We start from the raw sequence: 27,594 nt of genomic DNA, 5'->3' as shown, positions 1-27,594 counted from the left end.
TTAAACATTCTGCTAGTATCTTTTTTAAAAAGAAATAAGAAACACATTATTTGGCTCTATCAATATAGAGTATAGAAATAAGATAGTTTTTTAATGAAAACATTACAACATATGAAATTATAAAATTTTTTGAACTCAGAGTAGATTAAGACTCTATAAACCACTCATCTCACGTGTACTTAAAAACCGCAGAACACACTGTCCTTGCATCTGTTTCATTGGAGATAAAACTTAACTGGAGTTGTGTTTGTTTTTTTTTTTTTTTAGTATTTACAGTGATTGTATGCCTGTCAGAGATTCTGTTCCTGCTTTCTGAAAGCTGATATTTCATGACTGCTTGACAGATTTCTGTTTTTACAGTTTTAAAAAGTCCAAAGGTGGGGATGGGGGCAAGGGTAGAGAGACATTAGACCCTGAGGAGTGTAGCTCCTCCCCCTGACTCAGGTCAGGGAGTTGCCCTCCTGGAATGGACACAAATGGAAACTTTGGAATGTGGAGTGGGAGGTAGAGGCTGAGTCCAAGTCTAATTGGCTGGGAGGGAATCCTGATTATTAAACGTGGTTGAGGAAGATTTATTTTATGAGGAGGGAGTAAAAGACTACAGGTCATTCCTTCAAAAAAGAAGTCATTAATTTTTCAGCTAATACTTTTTATTTGCCTACTTTGGGGCTAGTCTCTTCTGGGATGCTGAGGATATAGCAATGCACAATCAGAGCTATTGATTCTACTGGGAAGAGAGAAAATTCGGTATTAAATGAAGTTGAACATGTAAAGAACTGACAATTTCTTCCTGACAGCCTCACTACAACCATAAAAATAAAAGTTGCTATTAGGATCTATATGTGTGTGTGTGTGTGTATGTGCGTGTGTATCTTCATGGTTGCTAATGATCTTTGTTCAATAAATATAAATTATTGATTTTGTCTTTCTTTTTAAATGTGCAGTCGCCCAGTAAATTTTCAGTGATAAATGCTCACTTGCTGATGGCATGGAACATTTAAAAACCTTCTATCAGGAAGTATGTTTCTGTTCATCTTTTCATTAGAACCCAGACATGAGTTCAGGGGTCTAAGAGTCAGGATAAGTAGAGGGCCTGGCTTTCTGCCTCTCCCTGCAGGGGCCCACGAGCCTCCATACCAGCATGGGAAGTTGTGGCTGAGGGTGCATTCCCCCCTTTGTTAGGTACCAATAAAAAGATCTGAAATGTGTGGGTTGCCACACTGCCATCTTTGCTCCTTGCTGCTGTTGTTTCCTCTAAAGTGGGATTGTTTTCATGGATCGTTTTAATCACGACAAGACCCCTTTTCAGAAATGTATAAAATAGAGCATTGGCAGCCAAGAAAGGAGGAGGAAGTAGTATGGAAAACAATCCATATAGGCTGAACCTACAAAGTCACCATTCTTAGTGAGGCCTGCATCCCCTTGCTCTTATTAGAATGAAGTTATGCACTGGCCAAAACAGTCCAATAACTATCTATGATGATGGATATGTTCTCTTTCCAAATATTCTCTCTTCCATATTGCTTTCTAATATGGAAGCTACTAGCCACATGTGGCTAATATTAAGCACTTATTATGTGGCCAAGTACAATAGGGATAATGCATTTTTAAATTATATGTAACTTAATTACTCTAAATATAAACAGCACCTGTAACTGGTGTCTACTGTATTAGACAGGGCAACCTCAGGCAATTAGCAGTTAATATTCAGCTTGTCAAGGGGTAAGTAAACTTACACAAATAAATTGGGGAGAAAAACCCTGTGTCAGCATGTAATGGATCCCCTATGTAGAATGTCTTCCCATCTAGTGAGTACCATCCCCTTGTCCTTCTGTTTTGCACCTTTGGTTGAGAACACTTCAGCGGTTGTTCCCTGACAGCTGAACATTGAAAAAATAGGACAGTGAAAAGAGAGGCTTTTAGAATCAGCTATCTTCAGAATAGTAACTCCAGGGCCTCCATGTAAAAGCAGCTGTTAAAACAAACTCTCCTCTTGTGCATCTCATAGTTCAAGTTCATCGTGGCAGTAAGTTCAGTTAAGGAGAAAGAATGTTTATGTGTTCTGTGGGTCAAAAGGGCAAGGTTTGATTGGTGTTTTTAGGAGAAGGCAAAAACAGACAACACCAGGTAGCCACCTTGTAGAAGCTTGAATTCCAAGAGATCATGCTGTCTTTGAGAAGTTTCGGGAAGGCAGCTTTCATATTCACTGATACCTGTAGGTAAAGGTTGAGCAGATTAGGTTGACAGAGCTTTTTCAAAGACACTTTAGAAGAATAAGAGCTGAACCAAATGTCTCCTCCATCACTGTAATTGCCATCATTTACCTTCACCTCCCCAGTGTTAAGAAAACATTATAGTTTGTTTCCTGTTTATATCCCATACTGATGCCCCCAGAAATTAGAATGTAGGTAGCAACATTGGTTCTTTTCTAGTGATAAGATAGAGTTGTGGGTTTGTTGGGGTTTTTTTTTCCCCCTTTAGGGCAACATCTGAAGTAAATGATAAACAATAAACATTCAGGTGGTCTGTATTTTTAGAAGCTCTTTTAAATTTATTATCCTTACACTTAGGTTGTCTCTGTACTAAATTGGAAAGTAAGTCAAAATAACTCTCCTCAGCCACCTTTTTTTGATGTATTTCAGAAAGTAGTGGAATGGATTGTTGCAGTTATCCACAAAAGAGCTGTTTTCCCCTCTTTTAGTTTTGTATGATGCATTTCCTCCCGTAATTATTGTGATGGTTTTGACTTTTTATTGTCACAATCACTTATCACTTACATATTCTGCGAGGAGTTATGCAAAGCAATTCACTCCAATTATCAGATTTAATCTCTTCTACTTGATGAGCTTAGTACCATCAGAGAAGTTACCTAGTTGGTACTAGGTCACACTGGCTGAATGAGGATCTGAACCTATTAGCAACCAAGACGTAATCTCCTCATCTTACTCTTTAGTTGGTGAAGTGGTGAAAAGCTGTGGGAAGAGGTTATCTACAATTTAAGATTTTCTGTTTTTCCATGGGGTAACTACTTGAAACATCCTGGAATTATTGAGCCATTTACAGATTTTGCTCAGAGCTCTAAAGGGATGAATATGAGAAAATTATTTCTCTTAAATGTAAGCCAGGTGAAGAGCAAGACTGGGGCACTGTGAAGTGAGGGAAAAGATGATATAAAAAAATTAACTAGAAAAAGGAAGAAATACAGACATAGCCACCACATTTCAAGTGAAATTCTCTTTAACCAAATCATTTCTCGAGTTGCCCCAAAGCTTAATTTCCTTTGGGCTATAGAGGCCCACTGTTCAAGCTTGGTGCCTTATGCAAGGTAGGCAGACTGTCAATAATATTGAAATGAATGAATGAATGAGAAAATCCTAGTTACTCAGGAGCTGAAATGATTGTTGCACTGGCCGAAACTATGGAAATAAAAAGCTAACATGTAGGAGGGAATCATAAAAAAAAACCACATAGGTTTAGATGGTGGTGATGTATCAGTAGTGATTTCCTGACTTGGAGAGTTGTATTTATGTGGAGAGTGTACTTGATTTGGGAAAATTAGATTTTTGGAGATGATGAGACACTATATGGATTTTCCAGGAAAAGACAAAATATAGTGGCATATATATATATATATATATATATATATATATTTAGGGAGGAGGATGGAGGGACCAAAGGTAGTGAAATGTTGGTAGTTAGGGAATATAGATAAGGGGAGAGTGAGTTCTTTTTAATATTCTTAAAATTTTTCTTTAAGTTTGAAAATTTTCAGAGTAAGTTATTTTTTAAAAGTTCTTAAATGTAAATATATTCAGAGTGTGTATTATACTTCACAAGGAAGCAGAGAGTGTAGGTCTGGATTTATTTCAGGGCTTTAAAAATTCTGACACATTTTAGGAAGCTGTTTTTAATCTCAGATTTGCACTGTAACATCATAATAAAAGGGGGTGCTCCAGTCTGAGCTCAGCATAAAGAGCATCTTTCCTAGTTTTCATTGGTTTTTTCCCCATGAGCTTCTTCCTCTGCCCTCTCTTCCCTTCCTCTGTCCACCCCTCCCACCCAGGCAGCTAAAATGAAAAGGCCTCTGGGAATGGTATGGTTTGTTGCTCCCCTTTTCCCAGGGAAATCCAGACTTTCACTGCCAGGCTTGCTAGTAAATTCCAGAAAATACTTGAATAAATACAGACTCCCCATTTTTATCTATTGCTTCATAGCCAAAACCCAGATTCCTTTGAAAACTAAAGAAATTTTTGAAAACTCTGTGCTGTTTTCCTTCTGCCTCATAAAAAGCCTTCACCCAGCCAACTCACCTCTTCCTCCATTGCAGTTTGCCCGTTCTTAGTGAAATTGTGACTTCCTTCTCCTTGGTTGTCTCTTCGTCAGACCTGAAGTGTCCAGGAACCCCTTAGCAGTGGCAGGTCATGGCTGCGAGGACAGGGAAGAATGCTATCCAGCAGAGCCCGCTTGTTTCACTGTAGCTATAATCTTCATTGCTATGCATGGAAATTGATTTTACGTTGTACATGTCACATTTCTAAGACCAAGGATTCCAAACCCTTTTAGCCTAGGATCTTGACCTTGTTAAACTGATGTTCAGTGGGCCCTTTGCCACTCTCATCCACAAAAAAAAACACAAAAACAAAAAAACAGCCCTCTGTGTTCCCTACCCCCCACCAAGTCAGTTAAACTCAGTTTGGTTTTGAGAGCTTTCTAAAGGACTTTCTGAAAACTTTGAGATAATTCCGTGGTTCTCTAAAAATCAGGGTTGATTTTTATCTACTAGTGGACATTGGGCAATATCTGGAGACATAATTGGTTGTTACAGATGGGTTTGGGGAGTATTATTGGCATCTGGGCAGTATTATTGGCATTAAGGGCAGCCAGGGATGTTGTCAAGAACCCAACAGCATGGCTCCCAGAGGATAGGGAGGACTCATGATCAGACATCATGGCTGAAGTCACAGTTGCAAACCCCATAGAAATGACGCTGGTTAGCTATCAGAACATACTTCTCTTGAACGTCAAATTTTCCATCAAGTAGTATGTGGGATCCTAGGAACCTAGCAAGGTCAAAGATTTTCAAGAATAAACTAAAAATAGAAGGGTTTCAAAGTTGTCTCAAGAGACTATGAATTTGCAAACCAACATGCAGTGTCACTCAGTCTTTGGAGCCGAGAGGGGAAGTTGTTGATGTGTGCAGATGTGCCCAGTGTGTTCCATAGACATTCTGCATGGCAACTTTGGTGGGGGCTACCAACTTTGGATAGAAAGTCATCAGTGAGGATCAGAATTTCTTAAGAAAACAAGGTTACTCCAACATTCCAACATGTTCTTACATTTGGGCTATATAAACTGAAAGCACTCATAGTATAGAGATGGATGGATGGATGGACAGATAGATAGATAGAGGTAGATCCAGAGATATATAGATACAGATTCCTTTCCACTTTATGTTTCAAACAAACAGCACTTCCCTCATTCATGGTAGAATCTGCATATGTGTAATGGTTCACTTCTATGTAAAAGTTGGTTTCAGAACTGAACATTTAGGAGTTTTGGACAGGAGGTACTTTTATAAAAGCATAGTTATTCCTAGTGAGCATTTTATCTTGGAAATAGGAGACCAGTTTCTGACTAGAAACCAGGACAGTGGTACAGAAACTGTCCCATGACTTGTGTATAGGTCCGAAGCAGGGTTTCCCAGCCTTGGCACTATTGATGTTTGGGACCAGATACTTCTTTGTTGTTCTGGACATCATAGGATGTTTGGCCGCATCCTTAGCTTCTACCCACTAGATGCCAGTAGCATATCTTCTTAGTTGTGTTAACAGTGTCTTCAGACATTGGCTTATGTCCCCTGGGAGCAATATTATCTTTCTCTCATGGTTCAGTGAGTTTCTTACAGCAGAACTTTCCATATTCTCATGGGCATTAAGTAGCCATAGTAAATTATTATGTTGTAGAGATCACTAGATTTTCACAGTTGTTTTCCCACCAGTTGTTTTTTTAACCTTTCAGAAGAAACCATGATCAGCTTTTCAGATGTGTAAGGTTAACCTGGCTTTTCAGTACATGAACTTACGGGGAAAGAAGTTTCTAAAGTTTTACCCCTTCATACCTCTCCTTTTCCACTTTTCAAATCTTTTCTGCTTTAACAGATGGTAGTTCTATGTATTTACCAACTTCAGATCCCCATGCCACACAGACACACGTATTTATGATCAAAATGGCAAACGGAACTCCAAGATCTGTGGGACAGAGAACATTTTAGATGATCCATCTCCTGGCCCTAGAAAGAAAATCAATCTCAATTCTTCTTCTTCAAAAAGGTCACTAATGATGGCAATAAACTACTAGTAGTGAGTCCAGGTCTTTGAGACCAGAGAAGAAATCCATCAGTAGAGGAAAGGCAAACAAAATGAACCCAAGACACTGTCAGCAGCCTCAGAAGGTTTATGGTAGGACCCAAACTTTAATGAAATATTGGATTCTTCCCACAATGTTTAAACTTTATTGGATGAAAGAGCAGAAATTTTTATAAAAAGAAAGACACACATTGGAACTCAGTGTAGATGAGACCGTGGTTCTCCATACGACAAATGGGTGCCACTTTCCAGAAATAACTGGAGCTTTAAATCACCAATGGGCTAACTATGTCAAAAGCTCTTTGAAATTAGAAATGGAGTTTTGCCTTTTACCTAATTATAATCTTTCCAGTTATTCTGGGAAACCTCAGTTCTCTGAATTAATGGGTTTCTCCACCTCCTAATCACCAACTGATGACCAGTAGTCTTATGTACCTTGATGTGGCATGTAAAAATGCCCGTCTGCAGTAGTCCAGATGGATTTTACCAGCAGTGGAGAAAGAATAACAAAAGGCCCACATTTACTGAGCAACTTCTTTGCGCGAAGCTTTGGGCCTGGTGCTTTGTAAGCGTTATTGCTGATCCTCATATAATCCTTGCAGAATGGTCCATATTGTATCCATTAGGTGGGTATGAAAACTGAGCTCCAGGCAGGCTAAGTAAAATGTACCAGCATCATACAATCAGTAATTCTTGGATCCAGACCCAACTGACTCCCAGGTTTAACGCTTTCCCTCTCTTTCTCTGGAAGGGCTTTCAGAACTTCTATAAATACTCATTTTGATTTGTGACACCTGCAAAAATAGGCTCTTACCCTAGTGTAAATCAGTTTAGCTTTCTTCTACTTTTTAAGAGCCATTGAAGCTGAGTCTTTGGGGTCTGAATTTTTGAATAGGTCCTTTTAACACTTCAGTTACTTTTGAATGGTTTTCAAAAGAACTCAGCAATTGAATTTTGTCACCCAACACTTTCAGACCAGAGCTCTGAAAAAAAGTTGTATTTCCCCTGGACATTTACAGCATGCTAGAACAGTGTGAATTAATACATCTGTAGGGAAATATCTACTGAACTAAGAAAAGTAGATCTTTCTGGATGCAGCCTAATATGATTATTTGGGTATTAACTATCTTACTTAGTAGGGAGGCTTCTGATGGCTAGCCTATAGAGAATATACAGGAGAGTGGCAATGATTTAATTCTATCAGGTTCAATCTTCAGTTAAAATCTCAGACTTGATGTTGGTTTTGTAATCCTGAATACCCTCTACATTGAGAGCATTTTTTTAAATGAAAGGGAACTAGAAAAATCAGACTTAAACCTAGACACATTATTCTGGAACAGTGTAAGTCCTTAGGATTTTTGTTTGATTGGTTTGTTGGTTTTTTGGTTTGTTTTTTGTTTTGGGGTATATCTTATTTGCCTTTTTGTATTTTGTTTGTTGTTTTGGGGTGGTTGGTCATTTTTGCTTTTTGATGTTTCTAGCCAGAATGGAGATAGACAATACCCGGCCCAGATAGAACCCATTCTCGTCCATTACATTTCTTTTTAGTCTACTTTCAGTCTATATATCTACATTTTTTTTCCATCTGGCAAAAGTGTTGATCTAAAGTGACACATTTGGGGAGGAAAAAAGCATTCTGTGACCCTAATAGTATATGGCAGTCTTAGTGGCTACGAGCCAAGCCTTCAGTGTTAGTCTTGCCTGCGCAGACCTCAGGATTCTACTGCTTGCTGTTATCTTACATCACGTTCTCAGATAACCCTCCTCTTAGATGTCCCCTGTGCAGTATTTAGTCCTGTAACTGTGAATTAAATATTAAACTACAAGTGTGCTTAGCCAGTTTTGGAGTGAACAGACACAGAAGATAGGAGTGAGCAGTTGTTATTTATTTGAGCCTTACCAATGAATTGAGCATTGTGTCGAGTGTTTGCTTCATCCATAAAAATTCTTGTGAGATAAGTGATTCTAGCCTCTATTAGATACTATTCATTCATGCATGCATTTGTATGTTCCCTAAGTATTCAAGTGTTTTCTATAAACTAGGCACTGCTCTGAGCACTAGGGAGATAACAGTAAACAGAACAGACAGAAATCCTTGAGCTCATCAAATTTACATTCTAGTGGGGAGGGGGAATAACCTATAAATCCCAAACAAAAGAGGTGAAATATATATTGTGAAGGAACTTGAGTGGTGCCATGGATAAAAATAAAGAAGAGCGAAAATAGCATGTAAGAGGAGATGGGAACTATAATTTTTAAGGTCAGACAGTCATCCTGTAAAAGGTGACAATTGAGCAGAGATCTGGGAAAACAGAAAAGTTAGCTATGTGGATACTCAGGAGACGAATGTTACAGGAGAATGGTATTTCAGGTGAAGACCTAGAGACAAGAGTATGCCAGGTGTATCTTGACAATTGCAAGGCGAATGCGGCTGAAAAAAAGGGTGGTAGGATATGAAATTAGAGATGAAATTGATGGAGGGGAACATGAAAGTTCATCATGGTAGAGGGAGAGAAAAAGACCACTAGAGGAATTTTCGCTTTCATTTGCTGACGTAGGAAGCTATTGGGGAAAGGGAGAGTTGAGTAGAAATGTGGATTTGTTTAAAAGAATGAGCCTGGCTTTTGAATTTAGGGGAAGCTACAGGAGGAACAAAGATAGAAGCAGGGAGAACATTAAAAGCCATTGAAGTAACTCCGATGAGAGTATTCTGTGGAAGTCGTGAGAAGTGGTAGGATTCTGACATTTTAAAGGTAATGCTGAAGGATTTGGTCCAAGTTTAGATGTGGGAAACGAGAGAAAGAAAGGAGTTGGAATGACTCCAGCCAGATTTTGTGCACTGAATAAGTGGATGAGTAGTTCCCATTGATTGAAATGGAGAAGCTAATCCGAAGATCAGGACAACTGTTTCGGACATGTTAGGTTTAAGTTGCTTACTCACCATCATTTCATACCTGGTTAAGCATCTCACGTAAGATCACAAATGAAGAGATAGAGAGATAGTAGTCAAACTAAATCTGATTGATTCCAAAACCAAGTTATTACACATGCTTCTGCCTCAACTCTGGGATTTCTATTTGAATAAATCTCAGAGTAGTGCAGGAATAATTTAAATTCACAGAAAACCATCAAACAAAGTTTTAGCCACTTCTATGCCCCTCTTCTGTGTTATGAGCCACTTACATTTTAGCTGGGTTTTATTTCTTCTCATCTCATCCTTTCATAGTGGTACTCTTGAGTCTTTTCTTTACCAAAAGGTAAGCAGGAGGAAGAGACAAGGAAAGCCACAAAGGATTTGACTAGAGCCTATTGGTGGTAATTTGGTTTTATCTGAAACTCCCAGAAGAACATTGCAAAGCTGAAGGGTGAGCATCTCATTCAGTAATGGTTAAGATGACCTTTTCCCTCTCACTGAGATATATTTCTCTGATTACAAACTCAGAGGTATGCATATTTCAGTTCTGGGGTGGCATTAATATCCACCCAAAGCAAATTCAATACATGAACTACCTACCTCTCCAGCTGTAACTTTTTCAATGTAAGATACTTGACATACTGGCAGATAAAGATGTTCCTTTCACATGAAGCTGATGGAAGAAGGACCAGACAGGCAGAGAAAGCAAGAATGGAAGAGGCAATTAAATGAACCATAACCTAGTGTTTTTTAAATGACTGAATAATACTTAGACTAGCTCTTTGGGAGGGGGAAGAAGCTCAGGGCTGAACATTGGTTGGGTGTCTGAAAATCCACATATAGCCTATCTGGATTGCTTTTCTATGGAGGCATTCCCAAGGGCACCTTAAGTTCCCATGACTCTCCCTGGCTGCCTGGGACAGTAGCGTTAATGAGTAGGTCTTCTCAGGTGCTATCATCTAGCCGAATGACATCTCCAGATAGCCCTGAACGCTTCAGCCTGGGCCTTTAGTTACAACCCACCTGCAGAGTATCAAGAAACTTAGATCCGTGTTCCCAGCGGACATAACTTTTATATCAGGCTCTTCTGCACCCACCTTTGGAACAGCTGAGAATAAAGGATCCTAGAACAAAAATGTCACCCACTACCCTCCCCATCTTCCAGTCTGCCTTCACAAATACTTCTGTGGTTAGAGGATGGGTCCTGGTACCATCTTCACCTCTTTCCTGAAAAGTGACAATGTCATTATTTTGCTGAAGTCAGATTACCAAAAAATCATCACATCTAACCTTGCAAGGGAAAGAAGCATTACAAAAATCAGCACTGTGCTTGGGAATGGGGAACTAGGGGTAACAGAGCCTGATAACATAATATACCTCAAATCCCTGGAGGCACTATTGGATGTGGCCACGCTAGAAGTCACCGTGTAAGGCTTTTGCAGATTTTCTTGGTTTTTGTGTCTGTCTTTATGGGGAGAAAAACTGTAATGTTTATACTCCTGGAGAATAAGAAGGTCCCCAATTTGGGTTTCACAAGTTCCATAGCTAACTTCATATGCTGCTGTATTTCATGTGAAAATGTTTTTCCATCCTCTGATACGAGGTTGTTATATTATGAAGCTGCAGGATGCAACTGGAGAGCATCCACTTTTTGGAAGTGATGGAAGGTGGGGGTCATGAACATCTCTCACTGCCTCCGCTTCTTTTCCTGGCCCTGCCATGTCCCTTGTGAGGCGATTGAGGGGCCACCTACTTGGATATAGTATTGACAGGCGCCTTCAAGTGTGCTCTGAGAGTTGACATGTGAATCTTAGTTCCCTTTCTTCCATGGTCTTAGACCTTTGTAGCATTGCACAGGCTGGGGTTTGGGGGGGTCGGGGGAGGAAGGATGGCCCAGTGCCCCATCCGGCTGCAATGACTGTGACTCCTGCATCGGCTTTCTTCTATGGTGCTCCCTGCCAATCTCATGCTTCCGCAGCTCCTTTTCATGGTAATAAGTGCCATGGTGGTCCTGGACATGAACGGCCATCAGGCAGGCCTGTCAACACTGGCTTTACGCCCTGAAGTCACAGCCCTTGTTTCCTGGCCAAGCTTTCTCTCCTTCCTCCTCCGTCATTTTGGTTCCCTGATGCCCCTGTTCAGAGCCATTCTTGTATTGTGAGAAGCCCTATAAAAATTTCCCTAAACATGTTCACATCGCCAATGAGAAGATATGCTTTTTGACAAAAGATTCTTAGCATTCCCACCACTGGGGACCGAGCAGGGGAGTGACTGAATATGGTTATCACTAATGTGGATTCTGTGCTTCAGGACATTGAAAGAAATAACATGACCAAAAACAAAAAAAAGACAAAAGGAGTTCTTGAGATAGTAAATGTGAACAGGAAATGGTGGAGTAGAGATGTGGCTTTCAGTAGTGATGCCTTTCTTTCTCTTACTTGTGTTTCTGTCTTCTGTGGTTAGAAGAGCCTGTATTACTGAGTAATAGTCTATGAGAGTAAAAAAGGCACTGCAGAAGCAAAGGAATCATCCACATTTATGTCTGCTCTGGGGATCTCTCTGTGACCTTTAGAAAGGAAAGTACTTCCCCCATTCACAAGAGGAAGATTTTTCCAGACTTGTTCACCCAGAAGTGCCTGTATTAGAATGTTAACTTTAGACTCCATAAGTGAACATATATTTTAAAAAATATTCACCTTTTAAACTGCGTGTTAGGAGATCTTTTTAAAGAGTCCACCAAATACAAGTAGTATCAGTGGAAACAGTGAATGTGTGTAGATTTTTACACTGTCCAGCAAAACCCCAAGGACTCTGTATACTTTGTCATATCTGGTTGTAAGGCAGCCTTGTTGCGTATATATGATGTTGTTATCCTCATTTTGTTACAGAGAACACAGCTGAGACAGGTTGGGTAACTTGCCCCAGATGGCGCCATGATAAAGTGGCAGATTACACTCCACCCTAGGTCTGTCTGACTCCAAAACCTGTGTCTTGAAGGGCTGAAATTTAGAGCAAGGTGAAGACAAGTGCCATTCCTCAGCAATGAGCTGAGGAATCCCGATTCGTGCACAGCCACCTCTTGGAATTTGTTCTTAACTGGTATCTTAGAACAAGAGGTAGTGAAACCCGTGCTTGTTCATATTTGTGTTGGTAATCCTTTAGAGCCAGAGGTGCAGAATCTATTCCTGCCTTGGGTAGCCCCAGACCATACTGCTAGCACCATGTGGGCATGACCGAGTTGGAGTGGAAAGAATTAGGATGTCTGGTCAGCTGTAGGTCCCAAGCAACATGCAAAACACCAGAATCTATTCACAAATCCTCAGTGCAGTTGGCACCAAGTCGGGTTCTGTGCTGGGTCCAGGAGCTCCTACATCCATCTATTGCTTCTTTCCTGTGTGACTATGAGCACGGCGTGTCTCCTCTTCCGTTGTGTTGAATTTGTAAAAATAAATACATGGACTGAATAATCTCTGAGATGACCTCTAGCTCAAATATTTGAGAGCTTAGTCCTTGGTGAATTGGCAGCCCCAAATTTACAACCTGTAACCTTCCATTCCTGACCACGCCAAGGACCATTCAGCAGTGAATAGAGAGGAAAACTCAGCATATGACCTCAGGCTGAATGCAAGGGGTGAATCAATCTTGAAAAATGGCCACGAGAAAACCAGAGTGTGGCTCTGACCGAAAGGAAATGTGGCTCTTTATCTTTATGTGATATTGTACATAGTGGTATGCTCATTTTTCATAGCATCTTTCTTCCCGGAGTGCTAAATAGGTTGTATTAAAATGAGAAACACATTGTATAACCATCCTTTTCCTGGGAGACTAACGAGTCAGAGATCTCTAAAATAGTCTTAGGAAGCGTTTCTTTGAAGTCCCAGTTTTCTCTTGTCACCATGGATAAGCAGAGGTGAATGAACAGCCTGCCGTCTTAACCAGGTCTTCTCTTCAGTATGACTTAAGGAAGAAAATGGTCATTCTGGAAACATACCTGCCGTATTTAGAGGCTAACTCTGCTGTTTCCTGGCTCTGTGACCCTGGGCAAGTCATGTCACCTCTTTAATCCTCAGTTTCCTTATTCATTAAGAGGAATCCTAATAGTACGTGAGCCACGGACGGGGTTGCTATAGAGATTAAATTGGAGAAGCTAGTATCTTTGAGCTCATGGTCCCACTCATATAAGAGGTCAATAAAAGTTAGCTGATGTGATTTCTAATAGTCCTGCTCCAACTCTTTGAATCTAAATAGCTGTGCCAAATCCGATGGGTCAGATTCCAGGTGGTTCTTTCTTGAAACCATTAGGAAAATACGACATTTGGGACATAGTCCATTTCTGTGATGGCTGTAGCCTTCATGTGTTCATTCATTCCTGTAAATATTTTCTCAGCGACTACAGTGTGGAAAGCAGTAATAAACATACATGAATTGCAGTTACTAGCCCACATGGATTTCTAGGTCTTGCCCTGACCTTGATCCCTAAGTCTATATCTCTCCTCTCATATTCTGTTTATTTTTTCTGTTTATTTACCTGGTGGGTACAGGCTGGAATCCTTTGCTTTTCATGATGGTAAGATGTTCATGCAATATTCACTTCACTTATCACCGTAATTGGCAAAAGCAGTTCTGAACTGTGGGCATATGCATTGCCTGCTTTCTGATATCATACTTCCCAGATGGGATCTGACTATGTTTTTTAAACAAAATCAGAATGAGAGTGGAATCAAGAAGAGCTTATTGTTATGAAAGGACACATTTCATTTTTTATATTAAATGATTTAGATGATTTTTTCATATTTTATAGAATCACTAGGGAAAGGCCTTGAATAATAATTAGTAGAGTCTCCTGTCTCATAACTGAACTCTGCCCACCAGTCTCAGAGTGATGGTTTTCTGACTGTCAGAAATGCTTAGATCATTATAGAGTCCTGGCTTAGCTTAGTAGATTCTAGCATTTGACCTTTCTCTTGGCTTTTCAATTCTTATTTCTAACCTGCTGTCAGTCCTCTGTTTGGAAATATGGACTCCTTGATCAATATCCTCCAAAATACATTTCACATAAACAGAATCTTATATATACAGATCACTTGGAGGTAAAAATCACTGAGACATACTCCACTGTGCCCAGACACTCTGCTGGAGCTGTCCTCCTGGACCGTCCATTAATCTTTATGTATCAAACATCAGCCACAACTTGAGTAGTCCTGGTTCACACCCCACTCACTGCATTACCTCCTCTGAGCGCCCAGCATCATCCAGCCTCATCAAGAAGCTTCCTTCTGGCCAGATATTGTGTGTATCCGTGACCTCCATCCTCCCCTTCTTATTCCTTCTTGGCTCCTAATGGTGTTCTTACCAGTTCCGTGTGGTTCCCCATCTCCCTTCAGATGTCCAGGTTCTCACCAGCCTCAGCAAAGCTAGGGATTTCATTCTCTCTGGATCTTCAGCCCTTGTCATCCAGGCAGACACACCAGGTTGTTTGCTGGCTGCTGCGTGATTGAGAGACCCAGCTCCTCAATATAAGTGAAGGGACCGACACAGGGCATCCCTAACGCCAGGGACAGCACACCAGGAAGAGTGAGATGCAAATCCACGTCACATCTAGAGCTACTACTAGAGAGAAAGAGCCAGTTCCATTTCCACCATATGTGTTGAAATGCACAGATTTTAAACTCTTAGACCTTCATCTAAAAAATTAAGACAACCTCTCCACAAAGCTCCACGTTAAACATTCCCTTTGAATGACCTCGCAGAAACAAAAGCCAAGGCATTAGAGATACTGACCTTGGTGTTTCTATGTAACAAACAGAGATTACTTTGAGAGTGTTGCTCAAAGTTGGAGGAAAGATCATTTCTTAAATATATTGGGTTGTTTCTCCAGAGGAAAAAAGTCAGGGTCCACCTGGCAAACTAGAAGGCTATTTGGCTGCAAATATAAAGAATTAAATATTCCCAGAGCAGGAAACTTCATATATACAGCCAAAAAATAATATGTACTAGGTGACACACTAAATTCAACTATTATTTCTGCAACGCATGTTGAGACAAAAATCAGTGCCTGGGAAAGGACTGGAAATAATCAGACAGAAATTTCCCTCAGAAGAGAAGAGCTAAAACCTGTGCTTATTTGGTTATCAAGATGATAACTTCTTTATGAAATCATAATAGACCTATTAATAAGCCTGCTAGCTAGGGAAATTTCCACAAGCAGCTGCTTTTTGTCATTGGTAATTTAGAAAACATGAAAGGTGTTTGCTATCAGATTAGATACCTTAAGAATTTCTTTATCACTTTTAGATCTGAATTTTAGGCAAATAATATGTATGGTAAGTCATACTGAAGTGTTGCATCCTTTTCTCCAAATCAGTTTCATTCACGTCCCCAAATAAGAAAACCACCCTTAGATATGGGTGCTGCTGTTGCTGCTGCTCGGAGAAGGCAATGGCTGCCACTCCAGTACTCTTGCCTGGAAAATCCCATGGACGGAGGAGCCTGGTGGGCTGAAGTTCATGGGGTCGCTAAGAGTTGGGCACGACTGAGCAACTTCACTTTCACTTTCCACTTTCATGCACTGGAGAAGGAAATGGCAACCCACTCCAGTGTTCTTGCCTGGAGAATCCCAGGGACGGAGGAGCCTGGTGGGCTGCCATCTATGGGGTCGCACAGAGTCGGACACGACTGAAGCGAGCAGCCGCTTTAGTTGTGTCTGAGTCCGTGCGACCCCATAGACGGCAGCCGGCTCCTCCATCCCTGGAATTCTCCAGCTTTAGTTGTGTCTGACTCTGTGTGACCCCAGTTCGGCAGCCCACCAGGCTCCTCCGTCCCTGGGATCCTCCAGGGAAGAATACTGGAGTGGGTTGCCATTTCCTTCTCCAATGCATGAAAGTGGAAAGTGAAAGTGAATTCGCTCAGTCGTGCCCGACTCTTAGCGATCCCGTGGACTGCAGCCTACCAGGCTCCTCCGTTCATGGGATTTTCCAGGCAAGAGTACTGGAGTGGGGTGCCATTGCCGATGTAGCTAATCCAGGTATTTAAAAGAGTTTTAAGGTGTTATATTTAAAATCAACTTCCTCCATCTTTATTTCCTGGGTAACAGATGTTGGTTGCACCAGTAGCATTTCTCAGATGAATTATTATCAGTGATGCTGTTGATTTTCACTGTGCTGTTATGTTCCCAAAAGACATCTAGCCACTTAATTGGAGTCATATAGGAAGAGATGTATACACATAAAGCATTTTGGTTATGCCATTTTGAAAACGCCATTTGTCTTCAATAATAGTACCTATCTCTGTGGTTATTGGAAGGATTAAATGAGATAATATATATAAAGTCTTTGAGTAGTACCTTGCACCTAATGAATGGGAGAAAGCTGTGCCTTTGCTAATTCTGCCTTTGTAGATTGCTCCCTAATATTAGGTTACCTCTTCTAGTGACCACTAAATGGATTTGTTTTATTTGTCCATTCAACACTTATTGAGCACCTGCTAAGTTCTAAGTATTCTACAAAGTGTTGGAAGTATAAGCCCATAGTGATAAACAAAGCTTCTGTAACCCCTGACCTCATGGAACTTACAGACCAATAGGTTACTAAATCTCCATTTCCACCAACTTTCTTCCTCCCCTCCATATTAAGGGACAGCTTGTCTGAACTGTTTGTATATTGAAATGATGATCCTTCAGGGTCAAACTTGCTTTCAATTGATACTTGTTCATCTGATTAATAAGATAGCTGTGTCTGTTTCTTCACCCTAATCAAACACATTACCACCCATGAACCCATATCCTCTAAATTCAGCTCATCTCCTAGAAAATAATATATTCTTGACTCCCCGTGCTGTTTTTCCCATCTCTGTCCGTATCATCTCTCTAATCCAATTGCCCAAAGCAGAAAACCTGGAGGCCTTCCTGCCCCTGCCCTCTCCCATCCACCCCACAGCACATCCATCAGGGAACTGTCATTCGTAGTTCAAAAACGGTTTTAAATTCACCAGCTTCCTTCACCCCTCCACTTTGCACCCTCATCAGTGCCACCGTCACCTCTTGCTTGGACAACTGCGTTAGCTTCCTAAGTTTTCTTGTTTCCACTAATGCTGAATTTCTACCCATTGTCTACTCGGTAGTAAAAATAGAATTTTGAAACGAAAATTAGACTGTGTCTTACGCTAACTTAAAACCCCTCAGTGATTTTCCGTCTTGTGGAGAATAAAATACATTGTTGTGACCTATTAGCTTGACATGGTCTGGCCCTCAGGAATGCCCCAGGGACTCCTCTTGCAGGCACTTCAGCCCCTTTTCTTCAGAGTACTCATGTCAGTTAGCAAATATGTATTTGTTTTTGTTGTCACTTGATTAATGCTGGTCTCCCTCACTGGTCTCTAAACTCCACAAGGGCAGGGATTATATCACTCTTATTTATCACTGTATTCCCAACACTTTGCATAATCCTGAAAACTTGGTAGGTGCTTAATAAATGTCTGCTGACTAAACAAATGAACGCACCTCAAACTCTAACTGTGCTTGTAATTTTGGTGGAAGTAACATTTTTAAATACTAAAATTAGTCACTAATAATAGGGATTATCTGTGTGTAAGTTGGGTTATAGGGAAACTTCTTGGAGATTCATTATAAAAGTCTTCTAGAATTGTAGCCCAAAGTCTTCATATACATCAAAACTCTAAAGGCTGAAAGATGGATATTTTTGATGTAGATATTTAAATTGGACTCCTTCCTTCCACACTGTATACTCCTTCCAGAATGACTACTCAAAATCATAATACTTACAAAATAAGAGCTCAAAAGAAAAAAACCTTTCCATCTCCTAAAGTAAAAAGTTAGGCCGAAATATATTAATACACATATTTTATATTTCTCTAGCAGCTACTTTGGAATTTTTATAATAGTCTATATTTACTAGAAAAAACATGTCTGGCACATATATGAATGGGATCACTTAGAGCTCGCTTGGTAATGGTGGTTCAGTTTATATTAGGCTACATGTTTTACATGGTGCTATTTATCTATTAGACCTGAAAGGACACTTTGGCCATTTAAGTTAACAAAATCACAAAGTTCAAAGGAGAAACTAGAAACATTGAGTAGAAAGAAATGATACTTGAAATCTATTTTTGTTGCATTTTCATATTTTTGCTCTTCATTCTTAAACTCAGTTCCCTCTGAAATGTAAGGACATTGTATTGGGAAATAATGTGTCTTGAAAACCGGAGCCAGCAAGCTTATGATCCAAGTGGTAATGACTTCTGTAATCGCTAATGAGGCAATGGACGTTGAATATCTCAGTGTACTCATTGGGGCCAGCCTCTTGCCTGTTCTACAAGAAGCTGTCATGTCACATTTTTGTCCCGACTCCATGAGCACTTTGATTCCTAAACCTTTCTGAGAAACCTACTCTGAAATCAAAGTCAAGTTTCTTAGATGTGGTCAGACAAGGTCACATTAAAACAGTTCAGTGAACCTGCAGATCAAAGTTGAAAGGTAATGCCTCCCTCCCAAACTTGGCACAGACCCACCTGCTAACTTACCTTTCAGTTTCTAACATGCCTTTTTCACCTCCTTTCCAATGGACTGGGAAAATGAGAGCTTATCCTCTGAAAAATGGTAGAAGAGTTTCCTTAAATCAATTCATAAGGAAATTGAACACAGCTGTATTTTGGAAATGCACCTTTATCCAAAAGAGTGGATCACGAGGCATTTTGTTGAAGAAATATCTTGACCAGAGACTGCATGAAGTGAGATGTCCAAAATAAATCCTTACTAATTCATAGTAGGACTTCTTTAAATCATAATTTCATGGTAATTTCAGGTTCGTGGGCTTATTTTTGGCCTATATTACCAGGATTTACCCTCACTCTTGAGTGACCCAAAATACTAGACAGGATTCCCGCTGTCCATATTTTTTTCCTCCACTGCCACATTCCTTCCATGTTGAGCCTTGAGATATTATCCAAAATGGCACTGCAGAGGGGGAGGGAATGGTGACTCTTGTTAGGCATGATCTTAACATCTCACGACCTAGGTTTTTATCAAATTGCTTGTGATTTAAAAAAAAAAAAAAAAAAAAAACCTTGCCATTGCTTTATATTTCAGTGTTCTGTCTCTTGTGGTCGAGGGCATAAACAACGAAATGTTTACTGCATGGCAAAAGATGGAAGCCATTTAGAAAGTGATTACTGTAAACACCTTGCTAAGCCAAATGGGCACAGAAAGTGCCGAGGAGGAAGATGCCCCAAGTGGAAGGCTGGCGCCTGGAGTCAGGTGAGCAACACTTCTCCTCTAACGACTTCTTACTTCCCTTTGGCCACGTGGCTGACACCAGTGTGTTGGCTTGTTTCCCTGCTCAGTTTCAGTTTTTTAGAGGGGAGTGTGGAGACAGGGAAGGAGACAGCCTTATGTCAGAATGCTCACTAGCTGTGGGACCTTGGGCAAGTGGCTTCATCCCTTGGTGCTTTGGGTAATATATATACTAGGACAGTTGTGGGGATTAATTCTAAGTGGTGATAGATGTCAACTGTGTAGGACAGAGTAGCCCTCAATGCTTTGCTGATGGCTTTTTATTATTCACCATTTAGAAAACCACTAATTCAGATTCCAGTAAGGTTGACTATGGTTACCTGGCAGGAATTGAGTTCAGATTTACCTTTGAGGTTCTTAAAGAAAGAGCTGTCAATATGAAGGATTTAAGAATACTTCTCTGCCTGTTAGATTGTATACAGTAGAGGTGGGGGATAGATGGGGAAGTTTTCTGTCATTTCCTAGCTCTGTGACCTGGGGTGATTTGTGTGACCTTGCTGACCTGACTTCATATAGCTCTTATGAGGATTTATTGCAGTAATGAATGCCACATACTTAGCTCAGTAGTCTTAACTCTAATAATCTCTCAAGAGAAATATTTTGTTTGAATGAGTGCAGTATGTGTATATCCAATGGGAAAGTGGGGGACGTACCCAAGAAACTGATGACAGTTAGACTCCACTAATTGTACACATTTGCTAAATTCAGTAGGTTTCCCTATTGAATTCAAGAGGGAACGTGAGAAGCTTTTGTTTACACATTAACAATTGGTGGGTGAACAGATCACTCATATCTGGCCCTTAAAGTGTATCTTGTTACTCCTCACTTACACATGTCCTCAGCTTAGTTGAAGGTGCTTACTTAAAAGTAGTAAGGCCCAATGTCTTTTCACATATTCTGTGTGTAATATGCTCTTTCTCTCTGTTAATTTGATGCAGTGAGGTTTTGCTGAGTTTGTGGTTCTCCTGTGCAGTAGAGATGTATGCACATACTCTGGAGAATCAATAGGAAACCAGGTTCAAGGTTGGCAGCCTGTAGAATTGATTCTTTCAGAGCCTGGATCTTGATTCCTAACACCGCAAAGAAGCTTTGTACAGCTGTGTTAACATGAGAAGGAGTTGAGAATCCTCTATTTCAACATGAATGACAGGAAATTCCTCTAGAAACATGAATTTTTCTTAAATGCTCTGGGCTGCTGTCATTGTCCCCCATACCTCACAGTCATATTCCCCTTCACACAGAAATAAAATGTGGCCTGCATTGTACCCCAGCAGAATAGCCTCAGAGTGCTTTTATCATATCACATTTTGTTTTTATTTTTATTTTAACAAAGTGTCTGTGTCCAGCCAAAGCTAGTTCCTCTTCTGGCTTCTTTAGGGGATCAGATTTCTAGGCAGTATTTCGTACTGGTCATCAGTAATGGTTTGTCTAACTGACTACTGTCATCTCTGACTTCCAGCCCTTGTATTTTCGAGCTGTTCAATTCATGTAAAAGCCTATAGCTAACATTATTTAAGATACCACACCAATTAGCTTGTCCTCTTGCATACTTTCATGCTGTTATTTTTCTTTGTGTCCCTTGGCCTCGACTTATCTATTTGCATCTTGTCGAGATGCACTTAATTGATAGTTGTTATAAAAGTCAGTTCATTTAAAAGAAGGATGATTAAAAGACTCTTTCACTCTTTATTGGTAAGCACAGAGTGAGTTTTACTCTCATATCCTGTGAACTTGATGGAAAGTCTAAAATTGCTCACAAAGCTGGGATGATTAGGTTTGAACCCTTGGGGTTTTTTCAAACATAAGGTAATAGGATTATCGGAATGCTTCCCCCAAAAAGACTGCACCTGTTCAAAATGATTGCTTAGGAAAGTCTAGTTACCTTTGTGGAAAATGCAAGTAAAAACAGTCGTGTAATGGTCTGTGGCCAACTTTCTAATGCTTGATTTGATTTATAGAAATGAATTATAAAAGCAGGCAAGATAAGATGCTACATGGGTAAAATCCGATTTGTGCAATTTTGAAACATACCTGAAGATAATCAGACCCAGAGGTTGATGGAGAAAGATAGTCTGCATGATTAAAGATTATTGGTTTACTAATGATCCCATGGTAAACAGAAATATCCCTAAGGCAGTAATATAAAGCAAGAGTAATGATTATCCATTTGCAATAATTTTTAGAAGATTTTATATCTGGTTCTTCTGTTTTCTGCTGGTGGCTGTATTTTAGTCATCTCGTCTTCAGGGTAGGGGAAATAATTATTGTAATTTCTCATTATGTCAAAATGTCTGACAATAATAAGGCATATAGAATAGTGGGAGAGGAAGCTAGTGCAGCCTTGCTAATCTTCTTTGTCTTTTCCTCAGAATTAGTGTTTTGAGGTTTAAAGTGGAATGTTTCACTTTTACATCTTTTGAACATCTTGAATGTGTCAAGGAAATTTTTCTAGTAAAAGAAGAACCTTAATTGAAAAACATACTCAAGTTTGAAAGCATTTTTTTTTTCAAAAGTTCATGTTCAGTTTGTTTAGATGATTTTGATAAAGAGCTGAGGGATGAAATTTTCAGACAAAATCAGCATCTGATTCTTGATTCAGCTTGATAAATGTGAAGGCTCTATAGGTCCACAATTCAAAAGCCTTCCAGAGTAAACATCGTTAATGTATCCTATTCCTATAAAAAAGCCTCCTAAACAAAAGAAGATTAAGAATAAACAATAAAAATGATCGGATTAGAATGAAAGTAACACTTTACCATCATTCATCTATCATGAATTCATTCAGCCCTGAGATACCAGTTTTTTTTTTGATACTTGAACATTTCTCTGGTCAGGATGGTCCTTACATCTAATAGAAGGTCGTGATTAATTGCTCCTTTTTCTTTCTCAGTGATACAAAATGTAGCACTGTGTCTTGAAGTCAGGGAAACACTTGATTTTTTTAAAGTTCTTCAGTACTCATGCCAAAATGGAAATCGGCAAATTGCATTATGAACCTATCAGCCATTTTTGGTTGGGAATTTTTTGTAACTACCATGAGAGTGGCTTGGTCATGTGATTATGAAGTGTTTAATGGAGAAACATGGCAGATGTGCAATGTGTGTCCTTTGAGAAATCTTAGAAACCTTATGCACATGGTCAGTGATGAGAACTAGAGTTGCCGTAGTGATATGTGCTGTCTGTGACTTGTATTTGAACTGCAAACGTTGATGTTGAATTGTTTGAATACAGTCCTTTCACCCACTCTTGCTGACGTAGTACAAAAGGCCGCATAATACTAGCACCATATCTTAAAACTGGAAGCCAAATCCTAGTCCACAGTGGCTTTGGTTTATTGCCTAGGATAGAACTTATTTGAATTACTTTTTGTTTTAGTTTTTGCTTGGGTTAGGGTGATTGTTCTTTGCTTTATTTATGTGCGAAGTATCTATGTAAAAGGTTTACTGGGAAGTGTGAAATATATTTTATGCAAGATGCTTAGCATAGAACTAAGGTCTCCACTGGCAGTGATTTTGTAACTCTTGGGATGTTTGCAGGTGTCTGGAGACAGTTTTAGTTGTCTCAGTTTGGCAGAGGAGAGGGAATGCAACCGACGTGTAGTGGGATAGAGTCCAGGGATGCCCCTGAACTTCCTCCAATGCACAGGACAGTCTCCAGCAAAAATGATTTCTTAGGTTGAGAAACCCTAGAATAGAGCCTGGCCTAGTAAGTGCTCACTAAGTTTGCTATTATTGTTACCAGTTGTTATTTATTAAAGTTAGTTCATACTTTAGTTAGTTATTAAAGTTTGTTATTTTTCAAGCTAATCCCTCCTTTGAATCCTGTCATGGCCATGATTGTAGCAGTCACACTGATAGAAAGTATGTAAAATTCTTTCTAGGCTTTCAAGTATGTACTACAGTTCCCTAAGCATCACAAGTTCCATAGAGATTTGTTTTATCTATAGAAAGAAGCATTAACTTTCTCCTTTAAATTGGTGAGTTCTGCATACTAACATTGCATAGCAGGGAGTCCAGAGAGATGAAACACAGCTCCTAGCTTAGTAGTTTGGAACTAAAAACATCTGCGTTCAAACCTGCACAAATAGACTGCCATGCAGGAATGATAGTTGCAGGAGGAGGGCACATGTTAATATGCTGCTCAACCTTTTTTCTTCTTAGAGTAACTAAAAACTGGACTACATAGTACAAGAATTAAGCACACACACGTGCACACACCACCACCATCAGCACCTCCAGGGTCACACAGAGGTCTTTCTGATGCTGTTTTATTCATAGGATTTCTGCACAAATCTCTCAGAATTTACCAAGCAAGCCTGGCTTGCTCTGTATGCTAAATGTTGCCTCCCCTGAGACAGCACAGGAAGAAAAGTCCAACACAGAGAACTAGCTCTGATGCAGTACACTTCATTTTGCACCAAGATTGCCATGAATGCAGTTTTCACAGAGGCAAGGCTTATTATACCTTGCTGTGCATATAAGCCCTGTACAAATCTTTGAATATGTTAAGTCAGGGCTAGCTTTGACAATATGAAAATCAAAAGCCACAATGACATTATTGTATAATTGTAACTTCCTCTGTCTTTATTTGCCCTTTGGAAAAAAATATTGAACATTGTAGAAATTATTTCTTAAATATTGGATGCTTATGGCTGATAATACCTTATCTTTGCTGAGCCATAAGTAATAATTTAGTAACAAACAGTGGCATCAAAAAGAAATTGCATTTACTTAGAACCTGAATAGTATACACCTGGAAAGCCTTGAATGTTTTTTCCTTTTTCTTTACCTTATTAAAGCATGATGAGATTTTGAATATATATCAGCTCTATGCAAATTCAGACTTGTTTACTTAATTGTTCTTATTTTTTTCCTTGTGCTTTTACTTGGATACGTTCTGGAATTGTTCTGTTTTATGCTTAAGGCCCCAAATTCAAATACACAGAGAGTGTTTTGGTTGTTATTTGCTGTCCGTGGTTGACGATTTCTGTCATTCCTGTGCTATTTCTCCTATGTCATAGTTCATTCATTTAATGTGGAATCAATGGGAAATATACACATAGCTCCCCGAAGTATTACATGGCCATCTTCTGTAGACAAGGCAGTCACTTGTGCTCAGGCACCCTCTCATTCCACCCAGAGCACAATGACTTTAAATGTCTGATTTCTTGTGGGTCACAAACTCATTCAATCCAATTAATACAATTAAACCCAAACAATAGTAGCAATGTTGCTCTAAAATATTTCCTTCTCTTCAGCTAGCTTTGATGTGAATGCTTAAGCTCCTTGCCTGGCAGACTTATCTGAAATGATATGATTTCCCAAGCTGCCTTCTAAATATTATCACCTGTTTTTTTAGAATCTGAAATGGAAATAATACTAATATGCACCAGAATTCATTAGGGGTGCTTCTTGATAGTAAATTCCCATTAGCCTCAGAGTACGATGAATCCTGCTGCAGGGTAGCTGGACAGGAATTTTTATCTAATTTAAAAGCTTGATTCTACTCTGTATGAAGACTTCCTCTTAGGAATATGACTTTAATGTATGTTAAGCTTGTTTTCTCAGTCAGACAAATGAATGGAGGCTCAGCTATCACACAAACTTGGAAACAATTTTTAATAGCTAAGTGAAATAATAGGCATTTCTTTCCAGTTAAATGTTGCCTTTAGTTTCTCACTGTCAAAAGCTTAATAAAGATAATAATTCTTGGCTGCCCATGAGTGAGATTATAAAACCCAGTAACGAGGAAACCACTAAAAAATTAATTTAGAGAAAAGTTAATTGCAGATTAATAGGGTGTTTTGCAGCTTGGTCAACAAAATGTTTCAGCCTGATTAATAGTACATTTCACGGGCTGAAAACACAACGCCCAAGGAAATAGTTTTTCTCTGTCAGCTTTTATTTTTCATACATTCATCCGAATTCCCCTATCTCTAGTAATAGGAGCAAGAAGAAGAGGAGACTGGAGAAAATAATTCTACTTATAAGGCCATAAAATCTTCAGTGATTTTCTCTCCTTGAGTTATAATTTTCATCTGCCAAGAAATTCTCTTGTGTGCAACTGTCTCTCCAATTTTCAAGGCCCTCCAACCTTCCGGGATAGAAATCACTTGGGATTTTCATTTCCCATGGCAGCAGTACTCTAGGATGTACTGAATGTTTCTGAATGATGTCTCCCAGCCTCTTCCATTGTCCAGGAGTTTTGTTAACTTGAGAAATTACCCCCAAACTTGAGTCTCTTCCTCACTCAACTGGCTTTGTTAGGCAGTGAGGCTGCAGATTTTAGACATTTCCTGGGTCCCTTTCACTGGAAATTAGAAAACCCTGTGATGGCTGTGAAGATCATTGGATTAGGAATGCCATCCCCAGGTCCTTGACCCTCTCCACCCTGATGACCGCCCCCTCCCACCAACAATCCAGAGCTCCCACTTACATCCTCTTGTCCTTGCAGTGCTCCGTGTCGTGCGGCCAAGGCGTGCGGCGGAGAAATGTGGGCTGTCAGATGGGAACGCACAAAACGGCCAGAGAAACCGAGTGCAACCCCTACACCCGACCAGAGTCGGAGCGCGCCTGCCAAGCCCCGCCGTGTCCGCTCTACGCGTGGAGGGCAGAGGAATGGCAAGAAGTAAGTAGAGCCAGGAAGCGGGCACCTGCCAGCCTCTCGCTCAGCCCCCTTGCTATCATCACATCCGTTCCCCTGTGAAGCCCTCCAGCGCAGTGACCAGGCTGGCGTTTTCCCACCAGGTCACTGTCAGAGGGCAGGAGTTCGTTCCAGGCAGGGTGGGAGAACTCCTCCTTTTTCTGCCATTCCAACGCTTGTGTTCTTGATGTTGCAAATCTGGCTGCCTCCAGAAAAAGTTGAACAGGCCGTGGGCCAAATGCATGAAGATAACTTTCCCAGAAGGAGGAGGAGATGGAAGAAATATTTTTGAATGTGTGTATTCAGACGTGGTCATTTGCGTAAGTTCAAACAGCCACTGGGCAGACCCTAGGTAGGATCTCCTCTGGAATTTTTTTTTTCTTCCACGGCTTCAGCCATCAGCTGGGAGGCAGGCATTTCATTTGAAACCCGGATTAATTAGTGAAGGATTTTCAACATTTAAAAAACTGTGAGTGCCTCTGAAGAACTGCTCCGTTGATGCAGAAATAGACCAATTTGTTTTTCTCCAAGTTAATGTCTAGTTAAAGAAAACACTAAGTGTCCCTGAGGAATGGCCTGGCTCTAGCAAGGATAGGACTTTCGTAGGGAGGATCCTCTGTTTCCAGTGGAGAAGATTCAGTTGTAGACAAGGGAGGAAAAGATATTTTTAAAAGCAATACTTTATCTACTGACATTGGAATGAAACAGAAAGTACAAGGTGTAAAATGTTCAGAGATAGGAAGTTGAGACAGGAATTTCCCACCAGGAATAGTTTTTCAGGACAGGAGAGACAGTGCCTGGCACTCTGGTGAGTGCTTTATATTCAGTTCAGTTCAGTTCAGTTCAGTCGCTCAGTCATGTCTGACTCTTTGCGACCCACATGTTTATTTTTATTATGGTGTAAGATTGAGGTCCAGTTTTATTCTTTTGCATATGGTGCTTTGGATATTATGAACCTTTTAACCATATTAATTCCTCCAGCCTATGAGCACAGAATCTTTCCATGTATTTCTGCCCTCTTCAGTGTCTTTTATTAGTTTTCAATGTACAGATCTTTCACCTCCTTGGTTAAATTTATTCCTAGGTGTTTTATTCTGTTTTATTCCATTTTAAATGGGATTTGTTTTCCTACAACTGCATTTTTAATCCTTGTGGGGATTCAGCCTTCCAGCTCTGTTCTTCCCTCTCTCTCACCTTCCTGATTGATTATTTCCATTGTTTTCAGTCATCTCTTTTCTTTAGGAGTCTCACCCTCTCTGCTAAAAGAAAACAAATTTTTTTTTTCTCATTTTCCTTTTCAAAGGAAACTCTAGGGTTTTTTTTTTATTATTATTTTCTTTTCTTTCTTTTCTTTTTTTCACTTTTAT

At 39.9% G+C, this 27,594-nt stretch overlaps 1 protein-coding gene and 1 long non-coding RNA gene across 3 annotated transcripts in view; one reads left to right on the top strand and one right to left on the bottom strand.

Annotated features, from left to right (window-relative positions):
• ADAMTS9 (ADAM metallopeptidase with thrombospondin type 1 motif 9) overlaps nucleotides 1-27,594 on the top strand; it is a 162,125-nt gene that overhangs the window by 99,881 nt on the left and 34,650 nt on the right. Inside the window, exons 29-30 of one of the 2 annotated variants that reach the window (XM_027523572.1) lie at nucleotides 19,382-19,549; nucleotides 26,039-26,212. In XM_027523572.1, coding sequence (XP_027379373.1) covers nucleotides 19,382-19,549; nucleotides 26,039-26,212 — 342 coding nt within the window. The remainder of the gene's footprint in view (nucleotides 1-19,381; nucleotides 19,550-26,038; nucleotides 26,213-27,594) is intronic. The other variant, XM_027523573.1, reaches the window with a different exon arrangement.
• LOC113880912 lies at nucleotides 66-26,109 on the bottom strand. The gene is made up of 4 exons (XR_003507874.1): nucleotides 26,021-26,109; nucleotides 18,817-18,882; nucleotides 4,311-6,248; nucleotides 66-2,213 (listed from the first exon to the last, which is right to left on the bottom strand). It is a non-coding gene; the product is annotated as an uncharacterized LOC113880912 (long non-coding RNA).

Source organism: Bos indicus x Bos taurus, chromosome 22, assembly GCF_003369695.1.
Source record: "Bos indicus x Bos taurus breed Angus x Brahman F1 hybrid chromosome 22, Bos_hybrid_MaternalHap_v2.0, whole genome shotgun sequence".
Lineage (NCBI taxonomy): Eukaryota > Metazoa > Chordata > Mammalia > Artiodactyla > Bovidae > Bos > Bos indicus x Bos taurus.
The sequence above is the reverse complement of the archived record's forward strand: the minus strand, read 5'-3'. Positions and strand labels throughout refer to the sequence as shown.